The 20,491-nt window shown below is 38.9% G+C and overlaps 1 protein-coding gene across 3 annotated transcripts in view; it reads left to right on the top strand.

Annotated features, from left to right (window-relative positions):
* The window catches only part of snx30 (sorting nexin family member 30), a 61,791-nt gene extending 47,623 nt beyond the window's left edge, over nt 1-14,168 (top strand). For all 3 annotated transcript variants that reach the window (XM_060845701.1, XM_060845694.1, XM_060845686.1), the window contains exons 8-9: nt 7,098-7,250; nt 11,190-14,168. In XM_060845701.1, the coding sequence (XP_060701684.1) occupies nt 7,098-7,250; nt 11,190-11,264 (228 nt within the window). In that variant the 3' untranslated portion in view covers nt 11,265-14,168. The remainder of the gene's footprint in view (nt 1-7,097; nt 7,251-11,189) is intronic.
* The last annotated feature ends 6,323 nt before the right edge of the window (nt 14,169-20,491 follow it).

The raw sequence follows: 20,491 nt of genomic DNA, 5'->3' as shown, positions 1-20,491 counted from the left end.
TAAAATTACCTCATGCAATTTGAGTAGCAGGGAGAGGGACCCAGCTTTTTGCTGTAACAAAGAAGGGAATAAGAGCTTCCAGAGCCACCTTCAAGACTCCAGACAATAGAGAAAGCTGAAACTCAAAATCCTGGTTCCATGGGAGCTTGACCCCACAGAGACTGCTTCTATTGCTCCAACACTTTTTTTTTAAAAAGTATATATCCCAAAGGAGGCTGTTTACTTTATTGGCTTTGAGCAGTCTGCTTATTACCTCTGTTTCAAACATGCATTTTTTTTTAAAAAAACGCCTCTTAAAGCCATGGTTTTGTCTCCTAAGACAGCCTGCCGGCTCCAAGGTCAGCCTTTTAACTTAATGCTGAGCTAAATATTTCCACAATGCAGGCTGGGTGTGGTTTAATATCTATTAATAATTGCAATTATATCTGCCCATTTGGCCTATTAAAACTTTACCTACAAGCTCTTAAGAAAGCACTGGCCTCTAGAGGACAAAGGTTAAATTACAAGCTTGGCTGTCCTCTTTCCAACTGAGGCAATGGAACTGACACTTGGGTTTTGTCTCTGGGTGCCCAGCATAGTGTATCCCACTAAGAACTCAGATGGTTGCCTGAGTATAGAGTTTTGACTGGGGAGTGAGGCGTGAGATTCATTGTCCCGGATTGCCTGACCCAAATTCCAGATTTGGAGACAGCCTGGTTTAGTTCTGTCGAGATGAAAGGCCTGCACTCCATACATTGGCAATGTGTTGAAGTTTGGAAAAAAATAGCCTTTCAACTTTTCCTTCTAATTTCTCTAGTCACTGATTGGACTGCTGAAGTTGTGGATGGCAGCGGCTAGAGAAGCTTCATCAGAAACTGATGAAGGGCACAAATATCCAAAACGTCTGTTCTAATGCTGCTTGACCTGTTTTCCCAGCACCCCACACTCGACTCTAAACTCCAGCACCTGCAGTCTTCACTTTCTCCTATCTCAATTTAGTGCTAATCCACAACCCACCTGTGCCCTTGTGCATGTAATGCCAACTCTTTAAAAAAACTTGCTTGTGGTACATAAGCATTGCTAGTTGGCCAGCATTTATTGCCTGTCCCCTCCTTGCCCTTGAACTGACTGCCTTCTCAAGTGGCCTAGAAAGGTAGAGTCATACTTAAGTCAAACCAGGTGTGTACTTTGGGATTCATGCAGGGAAGAGTGAGAATTTGCTGTTAAATTGTTCAGTGTAGTCCTCACTATATTGGGAGAAAAGACAATAATTCATAAAACCATTTCCTAAGATTTACATTTCTTTTAACTACATAACTTTACATGGATGAAGCATTTGTTCTTTTACAATTTTTTATCATAAATGAGCTTTGGAATTCATAGCCCCAATTGAAGGGATGTAACAATGTGGAGTTTTCAATAAAACTGAAATGACAGGCATCTTGTCGCAACAGATATTTGAAATGAGGCTGACAGCAATAATCTAGTAGTAGCCTTCATGTATTTATCAACAGAAATAGCAAACCTTTGAATAATTTGAAAACTGCTGTGTGGGGATTTGTGATCCTTGTGCATGAATTTTAAAAACTTATCTGGGTTCAGTGGGTGATATGTCTTGATTATTGCATTCCCTATTTCCTAAAGACTTGCAGGGTAGGATTGTTAATGCCTGGACGCTTCCCCTTATGCACTTTAATGTGCATTTATAACCTCTGCTAACACATCTGGGAGCTGTTGCCCACCTGCACAAAACATTGCTCCTCCCTCACTGGTGTATGCTGAGATTATTTCTAAAGGGGTGTCCTCCATAGCAAAATTCTGGGCCTAGAAGAGGAGTTAGCAGAGTCTAATTCTTCAATGTGTTACTCATCAGTTAATTTAAGAATGCTAATTGTGTACATCAAGGCCCTTTTCTATTTTGTCCACCCATAGGTGTTTGTTAAAGAATAATTTGAATAATGTAATTATTTGTTCATGGGATGATGTTGGCAAAGCCATAACTATTGTTCAGAGAATAGTTAAAAGTTGGCTATGTTACTGTGGGTCTGGAGTTGTGTGGTAGGTCAGGCAGAGTAAGGATGTTTGGTTTATTTTTCTAAAAGACACTTATGAACCAGTTTTTTAAAATCCGCAATGGTCACGTAGCTACTATTAAGAGAGCTTTTTAAGTCCAGATTTCATGGAAATCAAATCCCTCCCTTTACCAAAATGGGATTCAAGCCCCTGTCCCCTGAAAATTTATACTCATCACCATACCAGTGATAAATGAAACTTGTGCTTTCCAAAGTGTGGGTTTAGTTCACTTATTTGAGCACAGCACAGTGCTGTTATTAGTTACTTCAACCAGAGTGCTCTCGATCTTTTAAAGGAACTCCTTTTTGAATCTTAGATCAACTCTTAGATGATGCAGTCATGTTGTGATTCTCTATTTGTGCAGTTAGGTATTTGTACTTGCACAGAAGTAGCATGAGAATTGATCAATATCTTTCTTTATCAACCCACTGTTAAACCACAGCACAAGATGTTTTGGCTTCCAGTGTTTCAGTTGACATGAGAACAGATAAGTAAACCCTTTTTTTCAAAGCAATTGACAGACATTACTGTACCAAAATATTTATCACCCTAAACTCCATGGACTAGTATGGTCACAGCTAATGTTTCAATTACATCTACAAAAAGGTAAACATTTTAACCAGGCAGTTGCTTCTCTGGTCTTAAACTACAGATTGCATATTGATTTTCACATAATTGATTTACAAGTTTCTATGGCTCCTAGTTAGCTAAATGTCTTTGATAGGTTTAAAATACCTCTCCCCCAGAACATACCCTTATGCAAAACGTGTCTGATCCTCCTTTCCTTCCCCATTGCAACCCTCCTGAGTTGTCTTCCTCTTTCCCAGAGAACGGAGCCTCTCCATTTTACTTAACAGAGCTGACTTCTGTTGGTCACCTTTTTGTGATGAGTTTTCCTAAGGCATGTTGATGATCTGTGGGGATGCATGCATGGGGTCTGTGCCAATTCTCCAACTTTTTGGGATACACCATATATAGCAATCATCTGTAGCATGTCTTGTAATGCTGAATGTTCTGACGCATTGCTTTGTGTGCCATTGAGTTACTGTGTCCTTGTTGTGGGGTAGCTTTGCTCCTATAGTATTGTTCTAATTCCCTGATGTCCTTTTTTTGGTTTGTTAATTGTGTTAATACAATTGTTCTTTGTTTTCCCCCTACTATACAGTGAACACTTTATTACACTACATGCCAAGAACAATGTATGTCATCCAGGCAATTTTGATGGAAATGTAGCTTTTTCTTAGGAAATATTTGACAACAGTTTCTTCTAAACAATTCCATTGGGAAATCATAGAACAGTGCAACACAGAGACTGGTATCATTAACATTTCATTTGTCTTCAATGAAGGTGTGATCTTGTTAGTCATACAGCATGGAAACAGACCTTTGAGTCAACTCATCCATGCTGATCATATCCCAATCTGACCTGGTCCCATTTGGCCTATATTCCCCTCATCCTTCCTATTCATGATGTCTTTTTAAATGTTGTAATTGTACTGTCCTCCTACTTACTTCTGGCAGTTTGTTCCATACACACACACTTCTGCATGAAGAAAAATTACCCCTCCAGCCCCTTTCTAAATCTTTCCCTTCTCATCTTTAATCTATGTCCTGAGTTTTGGACTCCCCTACCCTGGGAAAAAGACCTTGGCTATTCAGCTTAGCCATGCCTCTCATTATGAACCTCCATAGGTTACTCTTCAGTCTTGACATATCAGGAAGAAAAAAGCCTGAGCTATTCAACACCTCCCTGTAGCTAGCCTGACCAGCCTGCCTTAAGTATGTTATGCACATTTTCCAACTCCAACTTTCCAATACCTAGCCCACTGCTATTGATACAAAATCTCAGCAATCTCTTCCCTAGCTTCCCACAAAGTACTGTGGAATGCCTGATAAGTCCCAGAGATTTAGCTACCCTTTGTGTACTTTAGCATCTCTTCTGTAATATGAACTTTTTTTTTCAAGACATCGCTGCAAATCTTCTCAAAACTCGCGAACGTTGCTATTTCTCCAGGTTCCCTAGCTGCTTGGTCCTTCTCCACAGTAAATACTAACATGAAATATTTGTTTTGTATCTCACCCATCTTCTGTGGCTTTGCACACAGATGGCCACCTTGATCGTTAAGGGGTCCTGTTCTGTCCCTAGTTTCTTTTTTTGCCCGTTAATGTATTTAAAGAATTTCTTTGGATTGTCCTTAATCCTACTTGCCAAGGTTATTTCATGTCCCCTTTTTGGCCTCCTGATTTCCCTCTTCAGTATATGCCTATTGCCTTCATATGCTAAGGATTCATTCTATTCCACATGTCTACATCTGATATATGCTTGCTTTTTTCTTGAGCTGAAAAACGTGTTGCTGGAAAAGCTCAGCAGGTCAGGCAGCATCCAAGGAGCAGGGAAATCGACGTTTCGGGCATAAGACCTGAAGAAGGGCTTATGCCTGAAACGTCGATTCTCTTGCCCCTTGGATGCTGCGTGACCTGCACTTTTCCAGCAACACATTTTTTAGCTCTGATCTCCCAGCATCTGCAGTCCTCAGATCCTAGTTTATCCTAGTTGTTTTTTCTTGACAAGAAAATTGAGGCTCTGGTCATCCATACTTTCCCTTCAGTCTAACTGGCACATTGTCTCTGAACTCTGTCTCATTTTTGAAGGCCTCCCACTTCCCTTCACCTGTGAATAACCTCCCTCAATCAACTTCACAATGTTTCTCCTAATACTGTTAAACTAAGTTGAAGACAGATCAATTTTAACTACTTGATCATTAAACTTTTCTATAACTTTTAAAATTAATAGAATAATATCACCACCCCCAAGTATTGCACCACAGACACTGCAGTCACTTTCCTGCCTTATTTCCCAACAGAAGGTCTCTAAGAATTACATCCATATTTGAATGGAAGTTTTCTTGTATACACTTAACCAATTCTTCCCCATCCAAGCCTTTAACACAGTCCCAGTCTTTATTTGAAAGTTTAAAATCTCCTACCATTGCATATTTGCTTCTCAATTTCTTGCTGACTATTTCTCCGTTCCAGCCAAATAACTTCACTGGATGATTTCCCAGGAATATCCTCCCTAAGTGCATCTACAATGTTACAACTAATCAAAACACTGCCACCACCACCTCTTGCCTTCCTTTCCATTCTTCCTATAGTGTCTGTGTCGTGGACGTTAAGCTGTCTGTCCATGAGCCGTGTTTCTGTAATAGCTATGATATCGGAGTCCCATATTCCCAACCTTGCCCTATCAGGCCTCCTGCATTGAAATAAATGCAGGTTAATTTCTCAGTCTTGTTCTCTACCAAGCTGTTCTCTGCCTTGGCTATTAGACTTGCTTCCCTTTATTGACTGTGTACCAGTCTCCTATTCATTTGGGTCCTCCCAGCAATAGTTTAAAGCCTCCAAAGTGGCTCTAAAAATCTCCCTGCCAGGGTATTAGTCCCCATCCAATTAAGGTGGAACCCATCCTTCTTAAAAAGGTCTTTTCTCCCTCTGAAAAGATTCTAATGATCTGGGAATATGAATTCTCGCCTCCTACACGAAGTGCTCAGCCACACATTATTCTGCTCTGTCTTCATATATTTTTATTCTCCATAACGTGGCACTGATTTGATTTAGTAATAGTCCAGATATTGCTACCCTCAGACCTACATTTTAACCTATCTAGTTTTCTATATTCTCTCAGTAGGGCCTCATCCCTTTCCCAACCATATTATTGGTACTATCGCAATGGCATTCTGGTTGCTCTCCATTTAAGAAATTCTGTGCTGTCTCTGAGATATCCTTGACTTTGGTGCCAGGGAGGCAATCCACCATTCTGATGTCTTACTGACACAGAAACTTCTGTTTGTGCCCAAGATGAGTGTGTTATTAAATAGACTGCTTGGGACTTGACATACCCCTCACTTATAGTAGAGCCAGTCACAGTACCAGAAACCTGGCTGTTAGCCTACCATCTACCTGACCTGTATCTGTAGCGTCTCCAACTTCCAGAAACTGCCATCCATCCTACCCCTTGCTCTTGTCAGTTCCTCATTGATCAGGTGGAGCAGCAATTAGAGGCAGTGTAGTATGATTGGATTTGCAACTAAACACACTTCCTGTAAACTTGTTGATAGAAGCTGGCTTATGTGGAAAGCATGTGTTGGTCTGTAACCTAAATTAGAATATCAACATTGTGGCCAAGCCTAACTTCCCATGATGTACAGTTTCCCAGGTGTTTTGCAGATGAACTTCTGAATGAGCAGTTTCCAATAGCCTTCTGTTCTGACTTGTTTGCTTTTCAAATGTATTGCTGACTGACTCCTTCAATAAAAGAAGCAAATCGCACTTCATAATTGGAAAATCCCACTGTATTTAAACACTATTTTGAAAAGTTTTTATTTTTGGTGGGTGCGATGGAGTGGGAAACTTTTCCATTTGTACTGTATAGACCAAATCAATGTATCATGATATCAAAGGACGAGTGACTGAATTCAGTAAGTTTAAATAGTCAACCTTGCAGTAATACAATAACTATTGTATGTTTTGAAAATGTTAACTTCATTTAACTTCCTGCAACTGGATTTTCCTTTTGCAGGGCTGATGTTTTTTGGTTTCACCTATGTCCTACCTGCATTTTGTTCTGTTCTAGTCTCTGCCATTCACCTCCCCACTCCATCCAACTCCTGGTTATACTGAAACCTGACTTTCTGAAGTGATATTTAAACTAACGTGGTCTAATTCAATATTATGCTGGTAGTTCTTCTATAACATTGTTGCATTTTTGTGCGACCCCATGTTATACCGTATTATAGAAAAAAAACCATGCTTTAGAAACAGTGCTTAGTGTTAGTAATGTAATCATGTTGCAGCCATCACATGTTTTAAAAGTTTACACTTTAGAAACAGTGACCCAATTTGTCAATAGCATTACAGCAAACTTTGTCTTGACAAAACATTACAGCAGAACGGCCTGTAATCGTCTTTTTTGTTGGCTTATTAATCTTTGTCTATCCTGCTAAACTGTAGGAAGTGACTTTTTTTTTTCTCTCTCTATCTGAAAGACGCCAACAAGTGTTGAAAAGTGCCAGGACCGTGTGGAATGCTTCAATGCTGATCTGAAGGCAGACTGGGATCGGTGGCAAAGCAACAAGAGACAGGACTTTCGACAGCTGTTGATGGGAATGGCTGACAAGAACATCCAGTATTATGAGAAGGTATAATTTTACTGCACTGACTCGTTGACACATCTGTTAACCCACAATACTCAATCTACCCTATGGATGCTTCTCATCTCTGTTCTCTCTACTGGCGTTTTAAGGCACACTATCATAACATGATAGAGTTTGGCTAGGGTGAGCTAATCATTGTTCTGGGTATCTTCATGCTTTCCAGTTTCTTCTGCATCTAAGAGGTACCCTTAATGACATTCCAGTAACTACTGGTTCTTTGAATAATTCTTCAGGCAGCCTTCAAATTAGACCTTGGCTGTTTGTTTTTTGGTTATGCTTCTTTACACAGGGTTGTGGAAATCTAGAACTCATGATTTTGTGCCATGATGGTGGACTGGCTATTGAGAGATGAGAGGAGTTATTCAGTGCAGAACCGAGCACTTCTTGCTCTTTTGGAGTCAGATGTACAGCATGGAAACTCTCTTCGGTACAACCTAGCTATGCCGTCCAGATATCCCAACCCAATCTAGTCCCACCTGCCAGTACCCGGTCCATATCCCTTCAAACTCTTCCTATTCATGTACCCATCCAAATGCCTCTTAAATGTTCCAATTGTACCAGCCTCCTCCTCATCCTTTGGCAGCTCATTCCATACACGTACCACTCTGCGTGGAAAGGTTGTTCCTGAGGTGTCTCTTATATCTTTCCCCTCTCACTCCTAAACATATGCCCTCTAGTTCTGGACACCCCGATCCCAGGGAAGAGACTGTCTATTTATCCTATCCATGCCTCTCAATTTTGTAAATCTCTAAGGTCAATGCTCAGCCTCCAACGCTCCAGGGAAAACAGCCCCAGCCTGTTCAGCCTCTCCCTGTAGCTCAAATCCTCCATCCCTGACAACATCCTCGTAAATATTTTCTGAACCCTTTCAAGGTTCACAACATCTTTCCGATAGGAAGGAGACCAGAATTGCACACAATATTCCAACAGTGGCCTAACCAATGTCCTGTACAGCTGCAACATGACCTCCCAACTCCTGTACTCAATACTTTGACCAATAAAGGAAAGCATACCAAACTCCGTCTTCACCATCCATCCTATCTACCTGTGACTCCACTTTCAAGGAGCTATGAACCTGCACTCCAAGGTCTCTTTGAGCAACACTCCCTAGGATCTTACCATTAAGTGTATAAGTCCTGCTAAGATTTGCTTTCCCAAAATGCAGCACCTCGCATTTATCTGAATTAAACTCCATCTGCCATTTCTCAGCCCATTGGCCCATCTGGTCCAGATCCTGTTGTAATCTGAGGTAACCCTCTTCGCTGTCCACTACACCTCCAATTTTGGTGTCATCTGCAAACTTACTAACTGTACCTCTTATGCTTGCATCCAAATCATTTATGTAAATGACAAAAAGTAGAGGATCCTTGTGGCACTCCACTGGTCACAGGTCTCCAGTCTGAAAAACAACCCACCATCACCACCCTCTGTCTTCTACCTTTGAGCCAGTTCTGTCTCCAGAACTGTGTTCCATGAGATCTAACCTTGCTAATCAGTCTCCCGTGGGGAACTTTTGTTGAACACGTTACTGGAGTCCATAGATCACATCCACTGCTCTGCCCTCATCAATCTTTGTTACTTCAAAAAACTCAATCAAGTTTGTGAGACATGATTTCCCACGCACAAAGCCATGTTGACTATCCCTAATCAGTCCTTGCCTTTCCAAATACATGTACATCCTGTCCCTCTGGGTTCCCTCCAACAACTTGCCCACCTCTGAGGTCAGGCTCACCGGTCTATAGTTCCCTGGCTTGTCTTTACTGCCCTCCTTAAACAGTGATACCACATTTGCTAACCTCCAGTCTTCCGGCACAAATATCTCAGCAAGAGGCCCAGCAATCACTTCTCTAGCTTCCCACAGAGTTCTCTGGTACATCTGATCAGGTCTGGGGATTTATCCAGCTTTTTAACCATTTCAAGACATTCAGCAAGTCCTCCTCTGTAATATGGACACTTTGCAAGGTGTCACCATCTACTTCCCTAGATTCTATATCTTCCATATCCTTTTCCACAGTGAATACTGATGCAAAATCTCCCCCATTTTTCTGTGGCTCCACACGAAGACCACCTTGCTGATCTTTGAGGGACCCTACAGGTCATTCTAGTATAATGTGCATTTTGTTAACAAGGATGGGCTATAACATAGTTGACGAATTGCAGATGTTGTTTGGATAATGCAAACACTTTACTGAACTGAACGGGTAAAGCTATTTTCTAAGTGGCTATCCATAGTGTGACTTGTACCCACAGTTTTATGGCTGTCCTGTTCCTTTTAATAGTTATTGTATCGCCTAGGCTGTTAGTGGGTGACTGTCATTGAATGTTGAGGGGAAGACTGAATTCTGCCTTGTTGGAGGTAGCCATTACATGGCATGATTGACTGGATGTTGTGCAGGTGGTCTTGTCTGAACATGGGTTGCTTCATTATGAGGAGTTGCCATTGGTTTTGAACATTATATAATCATCAGAACATCCCCAACTCTGACCTTTATGACTAAGGAAAGGTAATTGATGAACATCAATGTTTGGGCCTGCAACTCTACTGAGAAACTCCTGCAGTGATGTCTTGGGGTTGAGATGTTCAAACCTTCATCTGTCTTCCTTTTGTGCTCAGCATGACTTCAAGTTAGTGGTGGTGGTCACTACATCCCATCAATCCTCATGCTACCCAAGTTTCTTTTGACTTCAGTGTTTCTAGGTCTCCTTTGCCATTCTGTCAACTGCATTAATGTTAAGGTTGCGCACATTTCATTTTGTCCATGTTTGTAATGAGTTGAGTGGTCTTAGTGTTTGGAATCCTGAGTGCTCCAGTCACTAAAAGATGGAAAAATATGTAGTATGGAAAATAAATGCTGTTAGGGAAACTGCGGCGAAGTAGAGATGAGGCATGTCTGATTAGCTATGATCCTGTGGAGTTGCAGAGCAGGCTGGAGAGGGCAAATGACCTACACCTCTTTCCATTTCTTATGGTCTTGTAGGAAATGAAATTTTTAATGCATTAGTTCAATGTGCAGTTAAAATGCTTCATTCTGTTTCTAATCTGTTTTTGTCTCATTAACCCAAACTAGTTCTTTGCTCCAGGCCAGATGCTTTGATTTTGTGAAAGGTTTGTCAACCAGTTTGAAAAAATGTTCTTTAGACATGGAGTGTGTAAAACACTTGAAGTTCTGGTGTTTCAAATTTTAATTGAAGTGAAGTATCTTCCTAAGAGATTAGTTCCACAGTTGCAGAGTTTATTATATCAATAGTAAAACCATGTCAGAATTTGTATAATTCACAATGTCATATAACTAGTGACCTTCACTTCATCTATTTTAATACTTCGTAGATAATCCCTAGCATTAAATGGTTCACCATTGGCAACTGTTGATCTGTCTAGTTCCCAAACTGAGTTTCCCTCCTTTTTTTAATCTTTTGCAAATGTCTTAAAGGAGTTACTTGAAACCTACCACTTGGGCCGAGCTTTTAGTCATCTATCCTAATACTTGAGTGTTTGATAACTGTTTTTGAGAGATATCTTGGGCAGTTTGCTACAGTAAAGGCATTGTATAAATGTTTCTTTTTTTTTCCTTTTTGGAAAAGGCATCTAACCTCGATTTGCTGATCAATTTTATGCTAGTTGGCCAAAACGCATTTTCACAAAACACTTTTTTGTGATAGGGAAGCAAATTCAATACTTATGTTAAATTGATAATTCTAAAATGAAAAATTCCAAAACTGTTGGATAGAAACTAGGGAGTGGGATTAATTGGATAGCTCTAAAGAACTGGCAAAAAGATGCACCAATGGCAACCTTCAGATTTTGTGCTACTTGAGAAACTTCTTTCTTGAATATTTTAATGTTAATTGAAAAACAAGTCAGTGCATTTATGGATTTATTCCTGTTATTGCTAAGATATTAAATGTTTATCTTTTGATTTGCAGTGTCTTGCAGCATGGGAGTCTGTTATTCCACTCTTACAAGAGAAGCCGGAAGTTACAAGTGAAGGCCACTCATAGCTTCTGCTTTCATGTTGCCCATTGGCTCTTTCCCTCTTCACTTGCCCAGTTCAGAGTACTGGAATATTGCACTTTGGGGGAGTTGGGAGTAAACAACATAGACAATTTTATATATAGCTGTACATCAATTGCACATTGTGCAAGGACACTAATTGTCTGCAGAAGGTGTGCTCTCTCAGTGAAGGATTTGTTTGTTTCATCCACGTGTTGTCTAACAGCTCACTTTCAGCAGTCTGAGTACTGGCCACTTAATTGTGAAGAATACAAAGGCACTCTCTCTTTTTTTGCCTGATTGACATGGTTGATTGTGCTCCTCCATGTGTTGTAGTTTTTTAAACTTGTTACACCTAAACAGTCTTTGACACTTTTCAAATTACTTTTGATAGATGCCTTGAAGCATCCTATTTAACCAATTGCGTGCACTTGGGTGTGGAGGAGTTTTTTCACTTGAGGGTTTGGTGAGATTGGAGCAAGCCTGTATAGAAAAAAGCTTTAAGCATTAATTTAGTGATTGAAAATGTTAATGCCTCAGACAAAAGGGAAGGAAATGAAGCATACTTGACATGTAAATTCCTTATTTAAATCTTTATAGTAGTCACACAATATTTTGAAGTCTTTGTTCCCTTGTGCACGTTGGAGACCATGTATTAGAGTGCTAAATAATCCAGAGTCTGTTGCAGCACAGTATTGGTGAAAGCTTTTGTGACCAGCATTAATTGAACATTGACAGCATTCCTTTTTTCAAAAAAATCACAATCGATTTGTAGAGTACTGTATCCTCTCTATCATGAAACCATTGTCTAGTTTGTGTATTTTCCTATTCCTGAATTTTGCCAAGTTTTTATTTTCACTTTTTGTACAATTTGACATCCTTGATGTGCTATCTATATAATGTTTAATCTGTAAAAATGAAGTCAGTTTATAAAATCGTGCCCTTTTGATAAATGCTTTCAGGGCAAGGTAAGAGGCGACCTGATCACCACCCTATCCTTGTTGAGACCTGTGAGAATTAAGTGAGTATTCCCAGATATTTAGTTAAAAAGGATGAGATATTAGGTATCAGATCACCCAGGGAACAAACAATAACTGAATTGAGTGTACACAAAGTGCCTTTGTTGCATGAAATATTTTGTATAAGCTAATTTATTTACTTTGGGCTAAATTTTGAGCAACCCTTGCTGCTTTGTTTTCGTGACTACAATACACTAAACTCTTGAAAATAGGAAAAGTTGCATGTTTATATTGCTGCTTTTGTGCCTGCTGTAGGAGATTTGGTTTATTTTTTCCTGTAAACCTTTTGAGTACAATATCTTTAAATGAACAAGCAAGTTACTAAACAATTTTTAAAAATCCTTGATTTTGTTCTTGGTGACATCAAGCAGAATTAAGACGAGTGGTGGATTTGGGCAGTGGAGGGAAACTTGTATTTGATCATGCCCCTGGTGTGATTGTGCACAGTCATTTTATTCAGAAAACTAAATGGGCATCTGAAGCTTTAGCTTGGTTAGCTGCACTTTGTAGAAGTTGCTTTCTACCATAGACCTGGAAGTAGAATTGTTGAAAACTTAGACCACAAAATTAAAGCTAACCAAAAAGATCATTTAAGGTATTCTTTCTGCCCTGGCAACTTCTAAAATGGGCGAAGCTGAGACATGTTTTTCTTTTGAACAGTTCAATGCATTAAACTGAATGCTGGAGTGATAGGGACCATCACATCAGTTCCTTTTTTTGTGATGATATCATTTAATGGGTTTGTTGTCAATTTATCAGCCCAATTTAAATTGAAATATTTCTACTTGGTGAATTTTATTCAAAACTGCATGAATTCTTCCAATTCCATGCATAAGCTCTCCCATCCAAAACTCTCCTCCAGCCTGTCCACTACCACCACAAACCTTTGTAAGAGTGGGCTGGGGAGAAAAGTTGCTTCAAAAGCATCAGTTAACATTCATGACTTCAGGGAATTTTTTTTTTATTCAGATGAGCAACGTCATTGCTGTCAGGGTAACTGTTTTGGTGGCATGTTTGTAAATCACGATGTATTAATCTGGTTTTTTAAAAAACAAGCGTTAACATTCTTCTGAACCTGAAAATTGGTTACCCTGTATTACGTGGTGTAATTTTACTTTGTGCCAAAACTCTAATGCATTTTCACAAGGAAGTTAGGAATATTCTGAAGATGCCCGGGTAGGCGGTGATCAAGCAAACAGCCTTTCAGCAAGTTAGCATGTAGCAAATAAAACACTGGGAGCCATTTGAAATGGCATAAGCAGTATGGACAAGTAGCATTGCATGTGGTACTTTGAAATATTCATTCTTTTTGGTTTTTCTGCTGCTAACTTCTGGAATGTGCTAGGGTTGTAATAAACTGTATTGCCCTAAGTTACCACTGGGGTTGCAAAGGTACATTTTGTCCATCAAGGAACAAATTCCAGTGCAGTGTTCAATACTGTCAAGCTTGCATAGTGTGCAGTTCACTAACTCATGGCTTGACTTGTTGGCACAAATGGTGAGGAGAAGATCTTGTTTCATGGTATTAAAATGTACCTATGCATTCAAAGAGCTCTAGTATTCTGGATCATTACAGTTTTTTATAACAATTGCTGGAAATTAGGCTTTCAATATTTTGTTTAACTGCATCTATATTGAAGCTTCTAATTGATCTTCGGTTATTTGAAGTGATTTGTGATCCTCTTTTTGTTGAGGATAGGTGGATTTGTTTACTGTGAATTATAAAGCATGAAGCTTTGAAATAAATCATGGAGTTAAAACTTAGTAAAATCAGTGTGGATTATGGAATATTGTACCCTTTCCCTAACAGAAGTTTGGTGCTATGCTAACGCCAACAGTTCTTGTCATCCAACTTGTACCTGTGGAGTTTTTGAACAATATTGAATAAACACCTTGAGTATACTGTTTGCATTCAAAATTTGTACTGTTGTTATTGTGCAGAGCAGAATCAGGAAGGGATTTAAACTAACTTTAGATGCATAGGCACTAATTCAGTCCATCTCGTGGACTGTTGTGAATTTTAAGACATCAGTTCTTATGAATGATTAAAGCAGCCAACAAATTGACCCTTGTGAATGAGGATCAATTGCCCAATACCAGCAGGAGCATTCACAATCATGGAGTCACTTGTATAATTCTCAGATTATTCTATAATGTATATTTCCAAATTAAACTTATTTTGGGGGTTTGGAATTGGTGCGCAATGGTGTAAATCTAGGTATAGGTGTTCAATGGTCGCATTGCATATCTTAAGCTGTTCCAAGTCAATTATTTGAAAGGAATATCTTTATAGAATTAGGATATCCCTTTATTAGGCTCCCACTACACTTTGGGTTTTTTAAATTCAATCTTCCCATAACTAAACCTTAAGTTGAATGGGCCATTCAGTCAATGTCACTACTGTGTCAAAAGTCACATGTATGGTATACCAGATAAATTCCCTTCAGTAAGGGAAATGAGTAAGCCAATGGATTTTGACAAGAATTGATAGTTTGTTTACTGAATTCAATTTCTTATTTGAAACTGAATTCCATCAGCAGCTGTTGTTCAGCCATTGCCCTCAGGATTGTTTTGGTCTTTTGATTACCCAGTCCGGTAACCTTGCCACTGTCACTATCAAACTTTTGTGTTCTCTTTCCAGACAGTGGTACTGTACTCCCTCTGCTCATTATTCTGTCTAATAGAACCAGCCACTGGTCAATTTTCTCTTGTGCAGAAAAGTGTTACTTAAAATTAATCTGCACAGAACCTTGTTGTCTACAACTGTCAAAGTTGGTGACTGGTTGTTATTGAGGAATTTGATTATTCAGAAATTACCGACAAAGGGAATTGTTGCTAATGCTTTTAATCTTGCATTCATTATGTTAAAAATAGCAAATGTAAAACTCTTGACTAATTTGCTAATTTATTGCTTATGGTTGTCAATCAACAATTATGTACAGGTGGTTATGCTATAACATGGTTTTAACGATTGGCAAATTATTTCTAAAGTGCTAACTTTTTAAAACATTTGTTTGAGACATGATTACATTGCCAACACTTATGTACTGTTTCTGAAGTGTGATGCTTTTTCTTCCTCTGTAATGCCCAGTTGCACAAGAATGTAACCATCATATCTTAGAAGAACAACATTCCAACAATTTGATCATCAAATCAGCATGTCCCTTCAGTATGTGCTGGGCAAAATACAGATCAACCAATCAACATGCAAAATTCAAAACTAAATGTCTGCTTTTTGTGACTTAAGAATGGATAGCACTTGAACAATCCTGAGTAAGCTAATAGTGCAACTATCATTTGTGCTCATTTACACTTGCTCAAAGTAACATACACAAGCATCCATTGTCTTCAAATAAATTGTGTATCGGTTTTTTCATTGAATTACTTATGAACTTGAAGTTTCCCATTACTTTCTCCATGGCAATTTGTCTTGTGCACAGAGTCGACTTGCCAACCAAATAACCATGTTATACACTGTCCTTTCCTCCTTTTTTGATTGGAACAAGTGTGTTTATTTAAACTTGAAAGATGGACTTCCCAATCTAATATGAATTGAACTCTGCAACGGTTGTAAGGAATTAGTCAGATGTTATAAACTCAACAGGAAACAAAGCAAGGGCATGTCAAGTTTATTGTTCTGAAATCAATTTGGGTAAAAACGTTGTCTGGTTAAAGCTCCTGAAAACAACAAAAGCACTCGATCCCCCCACACACCATCCACTTAAAGCAGGTAGGTTTGACCAAATGTGAAGCTGGGGTTGAGGAAGGGAAGAAAGGAGAAGTTCAGTTTGTGGCCGATAGTTTGTTCCAGCTGTAGGATTTGTACACTTCTGGCTACAATGTTCTTCATGTTTTGTTTTCCTTCTAGTAGCATTACTATGGAAACTGGAGCTTTCCTGTAGAATTATACCTGCTTTTGGAGATGTAAACTCAAAGCTCATCAAACAGAGCCCACAGCTTGACTTTAAGAGTGGAGAGACAGACAGTGAGCAGCTTTCCATCACTATTATTTTGCTTCTGCCGATCCCAATATTTCAATAAAACTATTGGTCTCAGTCTGATAGTTAGAAGTTATAACCCAACCCCCCCCTCCCCAAATGTTGCAAAAGGTGGCTTTGATGAACTCCCTTCTGCACAGTTTATCCTATCCATGGTTTCATGTCCCAACACAATCTCCAATATAGTGGTTTTATTTTCATGTCCTGCTTCTAACTGAATTTCAGTTGCTGACTTGATGCTGCTTTTAATAGTATAGGAAGTGGTCTTCTGCATTTCTGATTTATTTGTCTCAGTTGAAGCCTGCATAGAACCTGTCTACAAAAAATAATGGTGTTGCAAGTTGGCAATTGTCATAAGTTAATATCCCTTTGTTTTTAAAGTTTGGGAGAAGATTTGTAGCTCGGGTGTTCGTTGTGGTTCTGTTTGCCGAGCTGGAAATTTGTGTTGCAGACGTTTCGTCCCCTGTCAAAGTGACATCCTCAGTGCTTGGGAGCCTCCTGTGAAGCGCTTCTGTGATCTTTCCTCCGGCATTTGTAGTGGTTTGTATCTGCCGTTTCCGGTTGTCAGTTTCAGCTGTCCACTGCAGTGGTCGGTATATTGGGTCCAGGTCGATGTGCTTATTAATTGAATCTAGATGAGTGCCATGCCTCTAGGAATTCTCTAGCTGTTCTGTTTGCCAAACAGAACAGCCAGAGAATTCCTAGAGGCATGGCACTCATCTACAGATTCAATTAATAAGCATACCGACCACTGCAGCGGACAGCTAAAACTGACCACCGGAAACGGCAGATACAAACTACTACAAATGCCAGAGGAAAGATCACCAGAAGCACTGAGGATGTCACCTAGACAGCTGACGAAACGTCTGCAACACAAATTCCCAGTGCGGCGAACAGAACTACAACATCCCTTTTTTTTTGGAAGATGTCCTTTCTCAAGATGTCACTGCCTTCATTCAAAATTTGATATTGCACATCTTCTTGACACTACCTTTTTTTTTGCCAGTAGTATAATTGTGATGGTTTGGGAATTTCAGGTGATCTTACTCAAAAAGGACAAACGCAAGATAAACTGTTTTCAACTAGTTTTAATACATGTAAATGCATCATATTGTAAGCTCAGCTAACTTTAAAATGTTTTCTGTATAATTCTCACTGCAATTCAGATTATTCAGTGCAGGTCCAACAGCAGAATTGCACCTAACACTGGACATAATATTAGAGGCTTGCAACAGACAGCATGAGTCTGGGAATGTTCAATCTATGTTTATGATGTGGAGGTTCCAATGTTGAACTGAGATGGACAAAGTTTTTAAAAACCACACAACACCAGGCTATAGTCAAACAGGTTTTAGTTGGAAGTTCAAGCCTTCAGAGTGCTGCTCCTTCATCAGGAAACTAATGGGGCAGGATCATAAGACATGCTAATGAACCGAAACCTGCAATCCATTCTAAGTGATGAAAGATTTAACAACGATCTAGGTTTGTTCAATATATTGCTGTAATTGACACTGATCTCTTGCTATAAATTGTCTTACGATCCTGCCCCATGAGTTCGCTGCTTAAGGAACACTGCTCTGAAAGCTAGTATTTCCAAATAAATTTGTTGGGCTATAACCTGGTGTTGTGATTTTTAACTGTTTATGGCCCAAGTGACTGGTGAAGCACAGTCTGCATACCTGGGCATTACAATCTGCCAATTTCAGTGCTTGTATCTTGTTCTAGTATGAGTGCCATACATCCTAATTGGCAGATGGCATCAGACATGTTCTGTTGACCATTTGCATGAAGCAACATGCTGATTATGCTCAACCAGTCTATGCTTGTACCATTTGCACCGACAGCACTGTCCACCATTACATGTGACTTTAATAATAATATGGAACAATTAATGAGTTGAATTAAACCAGAAGCCAACTTAAGATCATCAGTTTACATTTATTCATGCTGGAAGAAACCATTTTAATATATTAAATATTACATTAACAGCCAGTGTATTGCACTTTTTGGTAGTCTTCATATATCTGTCCCACTTCAGTACTGCATTCCTACAATGATACTCTGACCAATAAGTCCACTGGCCTGCTCAGAATGAAGTTTGACCATTCACTTTCTACTGCTTCATGCCTAGTAGCACTCAGGCATTCAAACAGGCAGACTGTATTCAATAGCATGTTCTGGTATATTGGCCATACATTCTAACAACTGACTCAACACCTTTTTCTGCTATACAGAGTACTGACTTTTATTTTTTCAGGGCTGGTTTCTTGTGTGCAAAGTGAAACTTAGCTTTGTAACAAAACTTGAAAGGAACAAAATGAAAGTGGTCTTTTTGTATTATGTGGATGACAAGGGCACTTGCCCTTTCAAACCTGTTCAGCTCATTGCAATATCCAACTGTAATCCCAGATTGAGATGTGGACATACTTCAATTTAATCCTTTTACATTGTTTCTCATTTTTAGTCATGCATCTGAAATTTGGTTGAATGTGCTAATCTGGTTTGTGTTCATCAACATGTCAGATTTCTTTTGAAGACTTGTAAGTGAACACTTGCGCAAAAAAAAAACCTTCTCTTACAATCTTAGTTTGGAAAATATTCCTAATCCTGAAACCTGTATAATGGAAAAAAAAACAAATCGTGTTTTGATGGGATTTATGCACTCCAATCATTTAGTCCAAGTCTTCAAAGTAACCATATCAATAATGCTGCCATGTCCTCCTCCCTTGATGAAGGAATTAAATTGAGATCTCTTCCAGTGAATGACTGAACTTGTCAAAGTTTTGAGCAGTTATTTCTAGGTTTGTCAGCCTATGATTTGACGCACTATCTGCTCCTCTTCCAGAATGTTGTTGAACTTAAATGGTGGCTTGTGCGCTTTTTTTTTAGTTGAAGGGCAGAGCATCGACAAATGTGTCAAATTGTTCAAAGGATTTATAAGAAATCTTTGGAAAATTATTTACAATTATAATTTCTAATCTCCAGTTCCAGTGCAATTTTAATCATGGTACTAATTGAGCTTTTATTTTCCACATTCTATTTAATAGATTTTAAAATGATTTGAAGTTTGTCCACAGCCCTAACACTAAAGTGATCAACCTAACTGTAAGGTGCACTCATTCTTTGTAGTTAATTGGAAGCTATTGCCTTTGTGTAGACTTGCTCCTCTTCCCTTTTTTTTATTGGAAAGGTTTGCAGATTTTTAATGATTTGGATTTTGTTTTGCATCTGTACTAGATCATTGTCTTCCAGTTGTAGTGAAGGTTCTACTGTTGTAATGATGAGCTTTGAACCCAAGTAAAGTGTTTGAAAGAACATTGCCTGTATTTGCATTTTTGACTCCATCTTTGTGGCTGCCTATAATGTATGTACTGTAAAGGTGTTTACAATATTTTTAAGGTAATAGTATACAGATGGTGTTCTAATGCATTTATCTTCATGGGTTTTTAAATGTTTGGACCAATAAATTTGTACTTGAATGCAACATGGTATTGTTTGAGTAGCAAGTGTCAGCTGCAAACTTTGGAGCCACTGACTTGGAAACAAAACTTTGATATTTCACTGTTCTGTCTCATTCTCTTCACGCCCGTACTCTTTTTTTAAATGCTTTTACTTCAACTCTCATTTTATTAATGCATCTGTGGAAATAATCTAGTTGAACGTGGTAATCCAGTTTGCCAACATGTGCCAAATTTCTTTGGAAGAGTCCTAATTGGGCCCCTGATGTTGAAAGTATCCTTTTTACAATTTTTGATATTTTTAAAAGAATTCTTTTGTGAAATCTGTTTGTGAAGAAAAGTGTGAAAACCAACCATAGCAATCATGAGACTAAGCTTTAGAGTTAATTGTAGCCACAATCCTATCATGTTCTACTTTGTGTGATGGATTTACTGGAGGAATTATCTTTTGATACTTCCAGAAAAGGACCAAACGTTTATGCCACTATTGAAATGGGGGGGAAAATATTAAAATCTGCATTTATATTTTGTTCACACTTTAGAACGTCAAACATTTGTGGTTAAATAGCAAAACTAGGTTAATGGGCTGAGTTTTCTTAAAATGGTAATTCAGCAGATGTGCATGTTATTGGTAACACTAACCTATTCCTTAATTTGAGAATCTAGCTTTTGGAATAAACCGGTTTGCTGAGACCATTTCAGAGGGAAGTTCTGATTTGGCCATTCTGTGGAGTAGAATTGCACGTTAGCCAGACCAGTT

Source organism: Hemiscyllium ocellatum, chromosome 2 (genome assembly GCF_020745735.1).
Source record: "Hemiscyllium ocellatum isolate sHemOce1 chromosome 2, sHemOce1.pat.X.cur, whole genome shotgun sequence".
Classification (NCBI taxonomy): Eukaryota; Metazoa; Chordata; class Chondrichthyes; order Orectolobiformes; family Hemiscylliidae; genus Hemiscyllium; species Hemiscyllium ocellatum.
The sequence above is the reverse complement of the archived record's forward strand: the minus strand, read 5'-3'. Positions and strand labels throughout refer to the sequence as shown.